The following is a 17,839-nucleotide window of genomic DNA, read 5'->3' on the forward strand; positions in this document are numbered from 1 at the left end:
TCTCCTGTTCATGAGAGCACGACGCCATCGGACGCGTCTTGCTATTTGCCTTGTAGGGAGAGGACGGCCTTGAGTGGGCCTTCCTGGGGCTGGAACATCTCGGAGAGCAGTGCCTGGATTTAGCTTCTTTAGGTACAAGGTTTAGGTCTAAGGACAGGGGTCTTCCAGGTACGGGACTCAGTGGGATCACAAGGTTATCTCCTGGGGCTCCAAGGGTTAAAAACAGCTCTGGAAATGCAACAGGCTGACCAGCAGTTTTCTTTCCCTGTCACAGAAAACATGAAATAGACGTTGAAAGGACTTCTGGTGTCATGTCAGTAACTGTGGGTTGTTAACTTTAAAACTATACACACAAGCTGCTACGCAGCTTACCTGCTGTGGCGTGAAGCTCATGGATAACCTCAGCGTCACCTACGCAAAGCATAAAATCATTGTTAAAAGTGTTTTATTAATTCTTGCAACGCCTTTCATTCATTAAAGACCAGCAGAGGACTCAAACTCAAGCCTTCACAATCATTTGAAGATCAAAAGGAAGGACGTATTCCAAAAATAATTAAAAAAAAAAAAAAACTTTCATTTTTCCATGATAGTATATTCAAAAGCATTAGAGTTCCATTTTTAGTGACTTTACTGCATAAAAACTAGTTTGGCAAATCAGAGCACTGAAGAATACATACCGTATTTAATCACATACAACTACATTTTGTCACAGAATTTTTCTTAGGTAATCAAAATATTGTTAAAGTTAAAGCAAATTTAAGCAAATCTACCTGACCAGGTGCATTAGACTCCTTCTGATATTCAGTTTCAGGGGTAAATGAAGCAGATTTAGGGATGCCTCTGGGGGAGCCGGGATCTGCGTAAGCCATTTGGGGATGAGAAGACTTCCGTGGCATTGTGGGTGTACATTCAGCAACAGTGATGTGCGGTGGAATTGTCTTGCAGGAGAAAAATAAACAACACCAAAAAGTTGTTGAGACTTCAACTCTTTAAACTATTTTAAATGATCATTTGTAATCCGAAGTCAGTATATTAGGCACAAATTCCAATGCTACGTTTTTCCTGTTTGCATACAAAATGTAATCATATAATCATTTTCAGCATCTACAAGTCAAAGCCATTTATTGGTGTAAACACAATCTACTAGCTTAGACAAAAGGAACCTTTGTGAATGGCGTTTCTGCCAGGACCATTTCCTGAGTTACATTACTGACATAAAAACACAACAGTACAGTGATTTACTGTATTTCCGGCATGCCACTCACTTGAAATGAGCAAAACATATAGGCTAAACATGCCAATATTCTTTAGATTGACAATAAATAAAATGTATACATTGTGTAAGCTACTAAGGATTTCACCTTTGTGTTTTGACCCTTTTCATTTCTTTCAGAATTTCCGCTTATCCCTGGCAAAGAAGGAAGAGAAACGCGCTGATCGTCCAGCCGACGTGCCTGACTGGAGGCGATGATTTTGAAAAATGAATCAGCCTCTGCACCTGTTACAGACAGTAAAAGAATTATTTCAGACATCTCAGGGACAGGCGGCACACATCTGACCTTGAGGGCCTCTCCCGTTTTACTGACCGACGGGTTTATTATTTAAAGCACTTCCATTGTGCTCCGGTGAGGCAGGGGTACTTCTGCTGGGCTGCAAGGTACAGCGTTGCTCGTCCATTCGCCCCCTTTGTGCATGACTGATCATTTTAAGGAACTGCTCCTGATCTGCAGGGGAAGTTTCCTGGAAAAAAGAAACATATTGAAGATGAAACATTTTAACTGACCGTCTTGGATGTGGTTAAACGATAACATCGGCATGAAATCCAACCTGCTGATGTGGATCAGCTTTGCCACGGTTTAAAGAGGCAGATCTCTGATGCTTTCCAGATGTGTCTGAATGAGGATTTCCTTTGTGCTGAGCCGACAGGTTACTTTGATTCTGAAAGATCTGAGGTGCAGAACACCTCTGTTCATCCATTCTCGAGCCCTATGGAATCAGGAATCACATTCAGTGATGTCTCATCAACAAGAATAACTATTTAGGTAAACGCATTGTGTGACAAAATGTCAATATAAGGTTGACAATCAGTTACAGTACTCTATTTTTATTGCTAACCTGCACTTTGGAAACCATGTAACACAAGTAGCTTGCATCCTTGTCAGCAGTAGTTGAGGTCGATGCAGCGCCACCGTTCTGTATCCCTGGTAAGGAAGGGAGAGTTACTCGCTGGTCATCAAGCCGCCGGCCTTGAGAGTTGGCCAGCAAGTTGAAAAACTTTTCAGATTCTGGACATAGGACAGTGAAAACACTAAAGATTAATTGTAAAATTATTGCTCCAATTTCTATATGCAATGCATGAGAAATGGAACATAGGACAGTGAACATGCTGATCTTCTAACCTTGTGGCACGTTGGCCTGGTTAGGCTGGCGTTTGGGTGAACACTGTGGACTCGGATTCAGGACGCATCGCTGCTCATCCATGCGTCCACGCTGAGAGTGGCTCATTATGGTCAAAAACTTGTCTTGATCAGCTGAAGTCATCGCCTGGATATGGAAAAATGAATGACTAACACAAATGAACTTAATGTTGCTTTTAATGCACTTTATCTCCAGGGATAGTGACGGGTTCATACCTGTTTTTGTGGTGTGCTCTTTGGTCTTTCCATATCTGAAGGGTTGAAGGAGGCTGATCGTAAAGGGCCTGTGCCAGACGCAGAACAGGTTGAAACTTGAGGCAGTGAACACCTTTGATCATCCATTCTGGAACCCTGAAAATACATATAGACTGGATGTCTCAACATTTTGGATTTTTTTGGTGCATTTTAATTGTCAGTGTTTCAGCAATGTTATTGTACTTTATGCTTTAATCTTTTTTTTTTTTTTTTTTTAAAGCACTAACCTGGACTTTGGAAACCATGTAACATAAGTAGCTTGAATCTGGGGCCGTTTTGCTGTTGTCACTCTGTAACCCTGGTAAAGTTGGGAGGGACACTCGCTGATCATCAAGCCGTCGACTTTGAGTGTTTGCCAAAAGGTTGAAGAACATCTCAGAGTCTGGGCCTGTGTGATAAAATCAAATAAAAAATTGCAAAAAAATTGATGAAGAATTTAATTTGATTTAGAAATGATAAAAAGACAAACAGATATGAACAAAGTTAGAAGTACTTATCATTCACCTGAGTTTGATGTACTTGCAGGGGACTTCCTGTCTGAGTGTTTGGGTGTGCAGGGAGCACTCTTGCTTGGGTCAAAGGAGCAGCGCTGGTCCTCCATGCGTCCCCGTTGCCCTTGGTTAATCATATCAATGAACTTTTGTTGCGCATCGGGTGATTCTGCCTTTTTTGGACAAAGTAGTATTTAGATTTGATTAGGCAAATCTGAACATAGTTAAAAAATAAAAAAATCACGTCAAGAAATCAGAATTATTCTGCAAAAAACATTCGACCTGTATGGAACCGGAGCGGTCACGCTGATTAGGAACCTCCAGCTGGTTTCCGGATCCAGATACATTCCTCCTGCCTAGATCTGGAGTGCTCTCAGTCACAGAGATCTGAGGTGCAGAGCCATGGTGGTTATGAAATCCAGGTTCCTGAGAAAGGCAGATACATTTTGGTATGGATTTTATTCAATAATCATAACACCAATACAGGTGTGCATTAAACAGGCCCTTTCAAATACCTTGTAGTTAAATGCAGGTAATGACAACTTAACATCTGGGTCTGTGAGGAGAAGAAATTAAACGATCATAATTCAGTTGACATTATTAATTTCAGCTGGTATTTACACAATACCGACCCGTAGGTGTTGTTTGTGGTTTTTTAATAGGACTCAATGAGCAGCGTTGGTCGTCCATTCGTCCGCGCTGAGAGCAGCTCATAATATTCAGAATCTGCTCCTGTGCTGCACTTCCCTGGTGACCATTGGGTAAAAGAGTAAAATACTACCATGAACAGGAAACATTTTCCACTTGAATGGTACAGTACTGCAGTGAAAGGTCTACAAACAACCAATTTAAAACATGAAAGTGAAATCTGGATAAATGTTGCTATATGTCAGAAACAGAATGTTTTGTTCTTTTTACATAGCAATTAATTTATCAAAATCACATATGTAATTAATTTAATAACTTCTTGATGAACATCTATGACTATATAAAACAGGGAATCAATACACAATTCTAAATGATGCACGCAATAAATGCAAGGAAGTAACACATTTGGTCATTTCTGAAATCATCCTACCAGTTCAGCATCAGCAGCTTCTGAGTCCGCTTCAGCAGACATCATGAAAAATATCACAAAAACTCTCAAAAGTGAAATATAGAAAAGAGACAGCACTACAAAAAAGCACCGTCTGTGGAAGGGAAATCCATTCAATGCCTCCTCGGCGAGACGGTTTACTATGGATGTGAAGATACAGACTGATGTGACACCAAATGCACTGGATATGGCTAGGTAGAAGGGTTTTAAACAGAGCTAAGTCCTGAGTATTAACCCATTGCCATTAAGACCCCAGGCAGTGCCCAGTTCTTAATATTCCCATGTGTAATCCCAGATGAAAACATAATCCGCATCATGGAGAGGGATGATCTTTTTCACTGGTGGGTGCATATATTCTTCCCTTGGAACTAACACTTTACTTAAACTTCACGTATGCACTTTAAAAGATCCCCTGCATTGTCATTACACGATGGTACCACAACACGGTCTTGCTCAATAACACAGTGAATTAAAACGTAGACTGACAGTTCTTCAAAAAAGTAAAAGGCGTGATTTGAAGTCAACATTATGCTTCTTTTATTACTTATTTTTAACAGCAAAGAAACAAACACCATCCACACTTGCTCCCAGCAATATATTAATCGAAGAATGTGATGAATTTGTAACATTTTTAACACAGCAGTTGAGACATTTCATCTGAGGAAAAAGGTACCTGGAGGGAAATGATACACACATAAAACACAATATGAATTTTGACTTGAATAAAACATTCGGTGCAATAATATATTGTAGGAATGATGCAGCTTCTAAGTGCAAACTTAGGCAAATCAAACACATCGTAACAAAATAGATTTCAATGACAGTGGAATGATCATTATATTAAAGTCTAATTAAATAGTTAAATATAACTTCAATCACAGCAGAATACAATGAGCGGATTCACAACTAATAAGAAAAACTTCCTTCTGAAATACGATAAACAATCAAATGTTTCTTTTGATGGCTACTTCTACAACCTCTCTTCATATTTATTTTCAGATGCAAGAGATATGAAAAAAAGAATACCAGCAACCAATCATCTCAATGAAAGAATAAACCCTTATTCCAGTGTGTACTTAAATTACTGTGGCAGGCCAAACCATCTAACAATCAGGATTAGGAACTTGGTCCAGACTCTTGAGGTCGTCCAGGAAGCTGGTTGGGGTCAGGATGTGGGACGACCCTGTTCAAGACGAAACAACATCAACATTTTCAACATTTCACAATCTTGAAAGAAACTACGATGTTGACATTTTCAACAACTACTTACCAATCAACACTTCCCATTTCCCAGCAGTGGCTTGGGTCACTTCATAAGCGGAGCGCATCTCGGAGTGCGAGACACCCCCGATCACAAAGATGATGAGCCGAGGGCCAGATCGACACTCTGTTGGAGATTTGTTTTTGTGCCAATGTCCAAAACGTGCACTACTGCAAAACAATTACAACAACGATTACCACAAGTAACTAAAGGCAGAGTCTGCTGCTGTGTACCAGTTGTTGTTACTTGACAATCATCCCCAACATTTTCAAACCTGAAAACACAGATCATTAAAGTGCAGGTGGAACTGTAACTATACAGCTGAAATAAAGCCTTATGAAAGTGCCACCTCTGTTTTCCTACAGCCTGCTGATATTTTTGTGTTGGTATTAATGACTACTCATCCTTAATTCTGCACTTTGCTTAAAAGGAGGCAGACGAGTATTGAGCATTATGCAGATTATAAGTGAAACCAGGTCCATCAGAGTGGTTTGTAAAAGCAACATCATTATGATGGGAATGCCACGGGGCTTTAAAGACTATTCTTAGCAAAACAGACCTTTTTTTCAGCTGTTTTTTTTTTTAAACTCTAGCCCACTTTGTCAAACGCCTGATTTCAACTCTGTCAAAGGGATAAAAGCTTTCCTTTGACAACATCATCTGTCTGCTACTTATTATATCTGTTGCTTTAAATAACTAAAACCAAAACCGTGAAAGAAGACAATGTATAGACACTGCTCCTCGTGATAGTTATTAAAACTCCTAGCATATATCTGTTGTATGAACTTTGATAAACCAAATGAATATATGGATTTTGATTTGTTTTCTGCACCAACCTGACTGTAGTCTGAGTCGTGTTGACGGGAGCAGGATCAGAGATGAATGGCCACTGCTTCCTGTCCAGTTTGTCCTCTATGACATTCTAGAAAACATCAGCAGACGCTGTAAAAAAGCCGAGAGCGAAACTTTACAAGTGCTTCTCGGCGCATACTGACCTCCATGACGTCCTTGATGACGGGCGTCCATCTGGAGAGCTGGTATGTGCTCTCCGTGCGCTGCTTGCGCTCCGGTTGTGCTTTCCCTGCGTTGCGGCCCTGAGATGCAGCATACGAGACATAGTTAATGAAATGCACCTTAACGGTGAGGCTGTATTTAAGCCTATACAAGATAACATACCCCCTCTATGATATTACAGCCCAGGTTCTGCAGGTTGGTAATAATGTTGCTGTTGGACTGGATGTTTGCATGCTGGATGAGTTTAGCCAGGTTCTCCTCGCCGATGCCTGCAAGGACACCCAGACCATTAACAAACCTGTGCAGGCTTTAAGATCAAATGGTGTCCTCTTATTCATAAAAAACAAAGTGAGGGAATGACCTGAAAACAAAAAAATCTCACACACACCTTTTTTCTTGTGAAATATGTACAGCAGTATGATGCGGAGCTTGTCATAAGCCTCGTGCTCATTGTTCAGGAGAACCGGAACGATGCTCTTCATGGCGTCTTTGAGATGTTCCCCTTCAGCATTTTCTCCCATTGCTAGGTCCTGTGAAACGTCCATCTGGTTAAATATTAGCTGTAACTGGGCTTTCAATCATCAGCTCAGGTCTGCTGACAGCCAGCGCACAAGGCAGCTGATTCAGGCGGGGCATGATGTCCTTGCAGTTTTCCCAAATGCTTTTTCCAAATGTGATTCCTTTATGATCAGACTATGGCTGTGTCAGTACTGCAATAGCGTGATCACTTTGACGTTTACTGAATGAGGGAAAACTAAAGTCAGACTGGCTTGCATAAACTGTGACAGAAAAACGTAATCAGGCTTTCTTCCTGTTAAGAAACAAACTGTCTCACACACAGTAAGTTCCCAGGGTTACATTTGTCAACAAGAATTTCCGTCAAAGTCAGAACAAATAGTGCCAAGTTATGTTTAGCTTTGGGATCTGCCTGTAACACACTGCTGTCCAAAAAATTCATACTCAGCATTGCATTGTATTTGTAGTAAGCCTCGTAAAAGCCTCTCACCAGCAATAATTTTGGTGAGCCATTGAAGGATCATTTCATCCCTGACATTACAGACATGAGCTGGATAGTCCAAACAATGTGGAACGCTTAAATGGCTGATGACAGAGAAATGCGGCTGTTTGAACTACACTGAACATCCTGGAGCCAAAACATGCCCGCTGGATTAAAGAAGCAGCTTTCAGACATGCTGACAATCCATTACTGCAGTCAAGTGATCAACTCGTACAAAAAGGCCCATTAACACTTGGATCTCATAAAACCACAACTGTGTGTAGCTTATCATTTCACATGTGCCCGAGGCTCACTGGACACTGGGCTAAATGTGGCTGAGCTGTTCAGGGAGACAAAGCATGTCTGGCACATACAAACACACTGCCGTTTGGCACCGCTTCGGACTGTGGCATTAGCCCAGGTTCTTTCTGCGGAAAGGATTTCCACAGTAGCAAGTGGCACATGTGCGCCATCAAATGCATTTACACTCAGAATAATGACATAACAGCTTCCTCTGCATTTCTCTTGCTATATGGATGTTGATGTCCGGTCTCAAGCTTCTTATGCAATATTACGATTATGAGTCTCCATTAAACATCGCCACAACATGGAAAATACCCCAGAAGTGCTATTAATAAAGACGGCATCACATCGAGGTCACTTTAGCGTTCGGAGAGAGTGGAATCGAGTAATTCCATGTCATATATTCTCTCTAAGATACTTAATATCAGTGTAACACCGTGGGACATTTAGTTGATGCGCTGTGACATAAAAGTCAGACGGGCAGGTTGTTTGGCAACAATGCATGAGCAGACAGATAGCCGGAATTATAAAATCAGCAAGGTCATATGCTGCACAGAGACTTTAGCCCTGAAGATCAAGAGGGCAACCGTTTATTATATCTGCAATCAAAACCAGATTTCCATATTACAACAATCACCTTTTTCACTTTTAACTGTAGAAAATTAGCAGTATATAAAATAAAAAAAAAAAAAAAAAGTCAACAAAATTGAAAAATTCAGTAAGGCCGTTCAGAAAGATACTGACCTGTTCCACTTCGCAGAGTTTATCGAGAGAGGCTTTGAACTTCTTCATGCAAGCTTCAGCAAGATGCAAGTGAGTTGAGTACTGTGAACCAAAGTTCATGAAGGTTCATTAGTAAATCTGCTGTAAAAAAAAAAAATTTAACAGACAACCGCTATCAGCACAGTAAGGGATAAGAGAGACATTTAATGAAGCAGCTATACATACAAAAATGAATATTCTAAATTCTGAGGTTCACATATCAGCTCAGACTAACTCAATTAAAAAAAAAAAAAAAAAAAAAAAAAAAAAAAAAAAAAAAAACATGTTCTGATAAAATGAGTTGAGAATCCAAAAGGAATAATTCACTAGTGTCACCCTTTTCAGATGACATTAAACTGCTTTCTCTGGCTCACTCACCATGCTCAGCTCTTTCTGATACTGTGGCATCTTCTTCAGCATCTGTGACAGGTCCTTTATGTTGGCCTACAACGCCAGAATATTTGCACAAATCAATTAGAATGGTGTTTCTGATGTACTGTAGATGAGAGAAACATATGCAACACTCACATTGTCGGTGCACATTCTCTTGCTCTCACAAAAGGTGCGCAGGAGCTCAGTCACCTTCCTGCAACGACAAGGTTAGAACGTGACTATTTGTTTAGTGAAAAATAAAAGTAAAATCACTCTGTGAAACTTACTTAGTGACATCGGCAATGTGCATATGTCTGAGCTGAACCCAGAGCTCGTCATCTTCATCCAGTAACACTTCTCTTTCCTTTGCATTTCCAATCCCAGTTGTCTGATACCTTGATGTTGAAGAAGCACACAGTAATGCAACTAATTAATACAAGGACATGTTAGTTTGAAATTAAGTCATTTAAAATTAAGGTGAAACGCACGTGTAAATATCTTGCTTGATGTCTAGCAAGTCGTAGGCCATTGCTTGGAAGGTCAGCTCATGCAGAATAGGTGAGATTGGATCAAATCCACGATCAATAATCAGTAGCTGAGATCGAGCCTTATCTGGACCCTAAAACAATTGGCATTCGTTTTACAATGTGATATTAACGATGCATGTTATTTACTTCACGTAGCTGTGAAAACATGATCTGGACAGTGACAGATACACACTAGACAGCCATGCAGTGCATTTTGTGAAAGTGTCAAACAGACAAGTTCAGCATTGCAGGGGATGCAGTATAAGGCAATGCTGAGATGAAATTGCAAAGTCAAAGAAATACAAAAAACAGCAAAGGGAGAGAACAATAATACATGCCTGCTCAGATTTCTCTCAGGAGTGAAGAAAGGTAAGCTAAAGAAAGCAAAAAAAAAAAAAAAAAAAGAAAACGAGAGGGGGAAAAAAAGAACAATCCAGCAAAGTGAGAAAATTAAACAGAAATTAGAAGAAATCACAGAACTGTATACAACCTATGAAGAGTAAGAGTTGAACAACCCCAGGTGAAGCTTGCTCCCTTCTTTAGAAAAGATAGTTTAGCAATAAAGGCAGTGAGAATAAGGACATTTTGGTTTTTAAAAGCAAAGAATTGTATCTCCTGAGTTTGGGGTCTTTACCTCTCCCATGCTTGGGTTGTCTGCCTTGTGTGCCGTAAGGCGCTGGAAGACCTCTTCGGCCAATCTGGCGTTCTCCTCAGGCCCCCTGACAAAAAGAAAGACATGCAACTTTGAATCAGAGAGGAGATATAGATGCAAACTAATTGCAAGAAGACTTCTCAGAAAGGTCTCAGTACTTCCGGTAACGAACAGCTGGGTACTCCTTCAGAGTGTCGCACAGGGTGGCAATTTGCTCGGCCAGGTTTTCCATCATTTTGTCTCGGTTTTCAATTGGTTTGGAACTGTAGAAGGAGTACAGGGAGTTTGGGTGATCCAGGGAGAAGACCTGCAAATACAACAAATATAGAAAGAAACACTTAGAACCATGAAAAAAAAAAAAAAAAACACTGGGAAAACCAAACACAGCTGAAACAGAAGTGAATCAAAGCTATATGTTGGCTTAATAAGTTCTCTGTGGTTGAGGAACCTCCTCACCTGAGATTCATATGGCAGGAAAGCAACATTGATCTCTTTTAAGGTCTTGGCAACCTTGGCAACTCTGGACCTCCCAATCTCAGCAAAAAGAGCATCTGGACAAGCTATGCAAGGGAGAGAGAATGAACGTTACCAAATGACTCAATATGTACTTTTTTAACACTGTACAAAACACTGGCATGTTTGGTGAATTTCAGAAAGTTATCAATCTTACTGTCAGTGAAGAAAATGTGGGCTGCTTTGTAAGTGAAGGTGGCATCTTTGAAGTCATTAATAAGGGCACGAACTGACTGTAATCAAAAATATGTTTGTTTTATTGAGATACAAAACGTACGTTGAACAACTACAAGAGTAATGTTAACAGATGTGAAGAAAAGGCGGACCTTCTCCACAGGTGAAATCAAATAAATGGCTTCCAAACTGGAGATGGGCTCTCTGCGTTTGTTGATATCCTCCACAACTGAACATCAAAAAGAGAGAGAGAGAGAGAGAGAGAGAGAGAGAGAGAGAGAGAGAGAGAGAGAGAGAGAGAGAGAGAGAGAGAGAGAGAGAGAGACAGAGAGATTAATCAAGACCCAATTTGAATTGAATAACATAATTGCAAATAAAACAATATGCACTGGTCCTCAGATCAGACAGAAATAAAGCTATGCTGCACAACCTTACTTGTTTTCATAGTATAAATATTGGCTAATAAGAAAACAAAGAGACTTTGCTGCATGACTGTAATAGATTTGACAAAAAAGAGGAAAAGCAATCAAATATTGTAAATTTCCAATGAACAGTGGATTCACAGGATGGATGATAATCAGATTTATTATTACTTACTGGTTACCCCTTCTGCCAAAATGTCAGACATCTTGCAGCAAGAGGATAGAATCCGCATGCTCATATGATCCACAATGAGAACCTAAAAACCAACAAAATTTAAAGAGTTAAAATACTGAAGCATAAAATCAGAAGGCTTCAGAATGTCGGTTAACTCTTACCCTCCATTCTCCATCCTTCTTGACACTTTTGATGACTCCATTGAGGATTTCTATAGAGAAAAGACAATACATACGCAAGTAATTAAAGTAGTATGATATGAAGTATAATATGACACAAAATGTTTTTTAAAAGAAAGAAAAAAAGATGGAATGAGCATCTGACATGACTGTAACTTAGCAGTATTTGCATAATAAAAGCAACACAGTAGCTTTTATGTCACATCATCATGATTTAAACATTATCAAACTGTATAATCTATGTTGTCTTTCTTTTACTCTGTTTTTTCTTCTTTTTTCTAACTTTGGAGCAGCAGCTCTGTAAAAGTTGCTTCTCAGATTGTGTTGACTGAACAGTTGGTAATGTTGGGACATATGACAGACTCCCAACTAGTGTGATACATACTTAAAGCTCCAAGTCAGAAACCACAAATTTTCTTGAATATAAATTGCGTATTTTGCAGATTTATTTATTAATTCAGTCATTTCCAAATAATGTCAAGACTGTCATAATGTCAAGACTACACTGTTCAAATAAGGCGCAGTGTTCCTGGCTGTTCCCCGCAGTTTGTCACAGTACATGCAGACCTTTCATAAACCAAATAAATCCCCATTATACATGAATTATGACAGTATAAGATCTATTGCACAGAGAAAAAGTCAATTCATCACTATGAATTCAGCTTTGTATTGAATACCCTGGCTATTTCGAGACTTTTATTAATGCAGAGAAGGGGAAAAAGTGTGGGCAGACATACAAATGAAGAAGTAAACTCATCTGACATTATCACTCAACTTCCTTGTGAAATTGTTCACACTCCAAGTCGAATAAGTTTAATAAAAAGTATCAGTTGCATGTATTTGTGGCCTTTCTGTGTATTTAGTTAAATTTCAAACCATTAACTGGGCAGTGACTGAAAGAAATACTGATTATAAGATGTGACTTTGTTGTTTACCTGCTCGGAGGGTAAGAGCCTCAGCTGATGGGGCAGGTACTTCCTTTAATGCCAGCTAACTAGCGTTAGCCTCAAACTTATGATGTCATGTCACGACAGCCAACACAAAGGCGCCGTATCACATGAAACAAGCCACCAAAATGTTTCCTTCACTTACAACAGTACAATATCATGATCTCTGACTTGTTAAACGACTTATTAAATTTGGCGACATCAGCGTTTTACTGGGAGTAAAGCAGGAAGAAGCAGTTGGTGGACCGACGCCATAGTTTCAATTCTACAACCTGAGCATCACTCCATCGAGTGTCTTCACTCGTCTCTATCTGCCCGGTGTTTCAACCGTGATAAACTTCTGTAAGCTGACAAGTTACAACAAATGTGTCACTTACTTTCCCCGACTACCGCTTTCAGTCCACTCGGAGCCATCTTGACTGCAGTCTGGACAGACGGTCACTTCCTTATGTTTCAGCTCTGCTTGACAGCAGTAGGACGCCCCCTGTTGTCCGTTAAAGGTACTGCACTATCTGATTCTCAGCCATCCGCGCAGTTTCTAAAGAACCAAAATATTCTCATTTAATTTCAGGATTCACCGATGTGTTTAAACACGATGCAAGATGGTAGTTTACCATCTGCAACTATATCTCTCTAGTAAGGTAGCTTTATGTCTAACACATCGTAAAACACAGTGTAACAGTTTCTATCTCTCACAATGAACGTCAGCTGAGAAATGGAAAGAGTTGAGAGAGTGAAATGCTTGCCGTTCTCTCTGGGACGTCCAACTGGCCACTGTTCACTGCCAAAAATATTTCGGGGTATCAAATGATGAGCCGCGGGGAACGACATGTCAGCACTCTAATGAGCTGCTGGCTGAAAAGTTCAGCAGTTGTTTGGTTATTGAAGGGACACTTCCAAAGGGTGAATGAACAGGAGGACACACATTCATACTTGGGGGAAATCTCAGATTGCATTTCCTCTGAGTGGGATTCTGTTTTAATGCTTGGCCCATGTAAAGTATTAAAAAGCAAAGCAAAACAAAAAGATTTATGAAGCTGTAATCTCAAAGATGTGAGTCAGGCACGGACCCTTAATCAAAACAAGACAGAGATAGACCATTCTTCAGATCTCAGCTTACTATATTAAGAGCTGCAAACAATTGTTCTGATGTTAACAGACTTTTTGTCCCCCCACTAATATTATAACAAACCATTCAGGAATTTCTTGGGTCATTAAAAATGTTTCTGTAGTGCCAAAATAAATAGACAAAACCTAAACCAGATGATACATCAAATGATAAAGTTTGACTGGTGAATATAAGACAACTCTGATGCCAAAACACACTGATCTGGAAAGGAGAACTGAAATGATGTAAATGAAGTTTACATACATCAGCATACACTGCCACACACTGAGGACTGAACTGCATCGTGAGACTTTGCGCAGTCAGAAGGGCAGCAGTGCCATCTAATGACAGGGATCTAACACTGCTCTCTACAGTGAGCACAAACACCAAAATGCATCTACTCAAGATACCGAGAGATAACAAGACTCCATCAGAAAGGCACTATCCTTCTTATGAAGCCTGCTGGTGGCATCATGTGTGTGAGTAGAGAGTTACGTTATTGATCCCAAACTGCAAAATTTGGTGTATACACATATCCTCATATATACACATATACACACCCTCACATACATAGACATATACAGTCAGTACAAAGAGCAAATTGAAGACATTAGAAATAAGGGAAGTGTGCTGAGCGGGATAAAGAAAAGCAAGGAATGCAAGGATAATAAATGTTATGTTAGGATAAGAGTGCTACCAGAGTAATGGACCTGAGCAGCATACAAATGTGAGTTTCCTCTGTTGGCCAGGTGAGAGTTATTGTACAGGGTGATGGCCTGTGGCAGGAATGACTTCCTGCATCTGTCCTTGCCACAATAAAGAATAGTCCGCTGGCCACCACAGACTGGTAGAACATCTCCAACATCTTGCTGCACACGTTGAAGGATCTCAGCTTCCTCAGGAAGTAGAGTCTGCTCATCCCCTTCTTGCACACAGCATCAGTGTTGGACTTCCAGTCCAGTCTGTTGTTGATTTTGACGGCCAGGTACTTGTAGACCTCCACCTCCTCTCCCAGAATGCACAGTGGCTGTGAAGGCATCCTCTTCTTTCTGAAGTCAATCACCATCTCTGGTCTTGTTGACATTCAGCCTCAGGTGTTTGCGTCCAGCCCACTCCACAAAGTCATCAACCACCGCTCTGTACTATGCCCCCGCCCTCGCCTATACAGTCATCAGAAAATTTCTGCAGGTGGCATGACTTGGACTTGTACTGAAAATCAGTGGTGTATAAGGTGAAGAGGAGGGGGGGCAGCACAGTCCCCTGTGGAGCTCCTGTATCACTGACCACCACATCAGACAGAACACTGCCCAGACGGACAAACTGGTCTGAATGTCAGGTAGTCAGTAATCCAGGAGACAATGGAGGAGTCGACACCCATCACCCACAGCTTGTCACATGTGTGCTTAAATGAAGGGGCTTGTGAAGAAAAAGACTCATGACAGCCAAATAGTTACATACGGACAAAAAAAAAAAAAAAAAAAAAAAAACATCTACCTGTGAGGTGCATATTTATTTTAACTGGAGAATAAACGCGAAACATATCCAGTTATTTCCAGTATGGGCTCATGAGTTTTCACTGCTGCAGATAGCGGCTATAAATATTATTTTGAAGCACTTACCATTAAATATCTTGTATTATGTTTGAAATTACTAAGATAAATCACTGGGGATTTTTTTGTTTTGCATGACAATATTTCATTTGTTGGTTATGCATAAATAGGCTTATTTACATCCCTGGTTACACAATGCTGTCAAACAGACACACAACACATGAAAAAATATACAAGATCATTCCATTTATAGACAACTTAAAAAGAAAATCAGCACATCAAACAATATACAATGCAAAATAACTTAGGACAGTGATCAGAGCAAAACCAGCTCAAAATATTGATGGATTTTAGCAGACATGTCGTGTGTGAAAAAGTTGCAAGAAAATTAAACAACATAAGATTATATAAACATCACTAAAATCTCCGGAACACATCCAGCACATCTTCAAGGTGTGTTCTCCTTAGGATTTTTCACAATAGCGTGATTTTACTTCAGTCCACCAGCTTTTCTGAATTGTCAAACACGTCACTGTATAATCCCATACACGTGGAGCAGGAAACTCAGACAGTCTTTCACACAGAATCTTCAGTTTTCAGACTCTGCAGCCATAGTTTTCAGCATTCGCTGCTCTTTGCGAACACGCATTCGATCTTTGAAGTCCTCCAGTTCTTTCCTCTAAAAATATTTCATGTAACAAGAAAATGCATTTTGTTACTAGAAAGTTAACAAAAAGAAAAACAATGCCAAGATAGAAGCAGACATGCCTCTAGAATGTGCTACAAAGTGCTGTAATCTATTAATACAAAAGATACATTATAATGAAAAGCAGAAAAAAAGTGACATTCAAAAAAAAAAAACTTTTTTTGTGAGTCAAAATCTGTGTGGACTATAAAGTTAAACACTGTCACCGAAGCAGGATTAAACAGCAGCAACCCAAAGACCTGCAAACCATTTTATTCGGCATTATTTTCCTTCATATCCAAATTAAAATAAAAATATACACTACATAAATCCAAATCACTCATGTGACAGCTGAGTTTATGGTTTCCAGACTGAGCAGGTTTCTGCCCGGTTGAGTTTGTTTTAAACAAATGCTGTTTTTTTTACATTTCTTTGTGTACAAAGCATTTTCTATGAAATGCTTGAAGTTCAAGTCTTTTTTAAAGAGCAAGGGAGCAACAAAACTACTGAAATTATTTCTAGAACTTCCTGGAGATAAGAAAATCAGATATCAAGTGCAGTCACATTTTATATTGGTACTGGAATAAGTGAATTGGCCAATTTTCATCTTTTGTTCATGCTTAAATATGTCAGTCAGATATGGAAAAATATGGGTAAGTATGGAGTCATTTCCCAAAAGCACACTGTAATAATTTATAAACAAACCAAACAAGTGTAGATCACACTAACCTGAAGTTCCTCGTCAGGTGGAAAAATTTCCCTCTGGATTACAAAACAAAAAGAGACCACAATTGCAAAGAGAGGTTAAGGCAATGGCCTTAAGAATAATAAACAGCAAAAATAAACACTCGATGATTTGTCACAAATTAACAAGCATTACTGACCTTCCTCTTTACTATATACTCCTCGAAGTACTCTGCTTGGTTTGAGACCCAAAACATGGCCACGGGAAACGATAAATACAGCATCATCTGCTCAGAACAAACAAACATACTTACAACAGAAACTAGAAATAACAACGCTCGTCAGTCGATATACCAAGAACACAATCGAACCACGTGGAAATTTAAACAAATTCAAATCTTACGATCAACACGTCTTCAATGTCAATAAATACTGATCAAATAATGCGATACTTACTCGAAATACTTCGATTTTGACTCCCATTTTCACATAAACCTGCCGCAGCAAATAGTTACCTAAACTTCGATCATAGCCAAAGACCTTCAAAACACTTCCGGGTTTTCGAAGCAGTGACGCAGTGACGCATGCGTCACTGAAGTCGGAAGTAAATAATCCAATTTTTTAATACTTCGATTTTTTATTTATTTAGGGTTACTCTTAGGATAAATTAATCACAAAATAATACAGTATTGTATGGCGATTTGATTAATTAAATATCATGTGAATCACATGTCGTCCACTGGGAGGTGCAGTAAGTACATCGCTTTCACCGATGAAAAGAAAATTACGTGCCTTAAAAATTGTTCATGTTTTGTATTTATTTCTTAGGGCTACCGTTTTCCTGTTTTGTCAAACTGAATAATGAATGTGGCTACAAGAGTCCCATCTTGTTTATGAGCCCTACAGCCATTGGAGTTATACAAAAATAATTAGGTCAATATTTTTCAGAAATGATCGAATCATGCAATAAAACAACAACTAACAACAAAAATGCTTTTCAAAGAAATATTCTTTGGAATAATTAAGAATAATATTAAAACACCAAGGTAAAAACAAAATAATCAAAGTCACAGTAACTGTGGTTGAATGAATAAAACGCAGAAACTATTTAAAAAGATTTTCAAAGGATCAAACCACTGAAAATTGTTGATTATTACAGTTTTTGCATCACAATATCTTCTACTTGACAGGAAAGGGTGAAAGGGGGTTTAAATATTATATATTGTCTGTTTTTGTTTCTATTTTGTGACTGAAC

The 17,839-nt window shown here is 39.3% G+C and overlaps 2 protein-coding genes across 2 annotated transcripts; both read right to left on the reverse strand.

The window, feature by feature from the left end:
• Window positions 1-4,778: 4,778 nt before the first annotated feature.
• stxbp2 (syntaxin binding protein 2) lies at window positions 4,779-13,007 on the reverse strand. The gene is made up of 19 exons (XM_030090505.1): window positions 12,935-13,007; window positions 11,593-11,642; window positions 11,432-11,513; window positions 10,987-11,063; window positions 10,818-10,893; window positions 10,604-10,707; window positions 10,306-10,454; window positions 10,130-10,214; window positions 9,457-9,587; window positions 9,256-9,363; window positions 9,125-9,182; window positions 8,975-9,040; window positions 8,579-8,659; window positions 6,923-7,064; window positions 6,697-6,803; window positions 6,516-6,614; window positions 6,357-6,442; window positions 5,530-5,690; window positions 4,779-5,442 (listed from the first exon to the last, which is right to left on the reverse strand). Exons 1-19 carry the CDS (start codon window positions 12,969-12,971, stop codon window positions 5,363-5,365), a joined length of 1,779 nt encoding a protein of 592 aa, XP_029946365.1. The 5' UTR covers window positions 12,972-13,007; the 3' UTR covers window positions 4,779-5,362.
• Window positions 13,008-15,446: 2,439 nt separating this feature from the next.
• pet100 (PET100 cytochrome c oxidase chaperone) lies at window positions 15,447-17,148 on the reverse strand. Its single transcript, XM_030090544.1, has 4 exons — window positions 17,041-17,148; window positions 16,785-16,871; window positions 16,630-16,662; window positions 15,447-15,894 (listed from the first exon to the last, which is right to left on the reverse strand). Exons 1-4 carry the CDS (start codon window positions 17,065-17,067, stop codon window positions 15,805-15,807), a joined length of 237 nt encoding a protein of 78 aa, XP_029946404.1. The 5' UTR covers window positions 17,068-17,148; the 3' UTR covers window positions 15,447-15,804.
• Between the last annotated feature and the right edge of the window lie 691 nt (window positions 17,149-17,839).

Source organism: Salarias fasciatus, chromosome 4 (assembly GCF_902148845.1).
Source record: "Salarias fasciatus chromosome 4, fSalaFa1.1, whole genome shotgun sequence".
NCBI lineage: Eukaryota > Metazoa > Chordata > Actinopteri > Blenniiformes > Blenniidae > Salarias > Salarias fasciatus.

What these genes read in the sequence shown, in the direction of transcription:
- stxbp2 (XM_030090505.1), bottom strand. Translation starts at nt 12,971, where the DNA reads ATGGCTCCGAGTGGACTGAAAGCGGTAGTCGGGGAAA. An exon ending in CATATTTCACAAGAAAAAAG is followed by an intron (nt 6,804 to 6,922) that starts GTGTGTGTGAGA and finishes GTGTCCTTGCAG; the next exon opens with GCATCGGCGAGGAGAACCTG. An exon ending in GCTGTAATATCATAGAGGGG is followed by an intron (nt 6,615 to 6,696) that starts GTATGTTATCTT and finishes GCTGCATCTCAG; the next exon opens with GGCCGCAACGCAGGGAAAGC.
- pet100 (XM_030090544.1), bottom strand. Translation starts at nt 17,067, where the DNA reads ATGGGAGTCAAAATCGAAGTATTTCGA. An exon ending in TCAAAATCGAAGTATTTCGA is followed by an intron (nt 16,872 to 17,040) that starts GTAAGTATCGCA and finishes TGTTCTGAGCAG; the next exon opens with ATGATGCTGTATTTATCGTT. An exon ending in AGTATATAGTAAAGAGGAAG is followed by an intron (nt 16,663 to 16,784) that starts GTCAGTAATGCT and finishes TTTGTAATCCAG; the next exon opens with AGGGAAATTTTTCCACCTGA.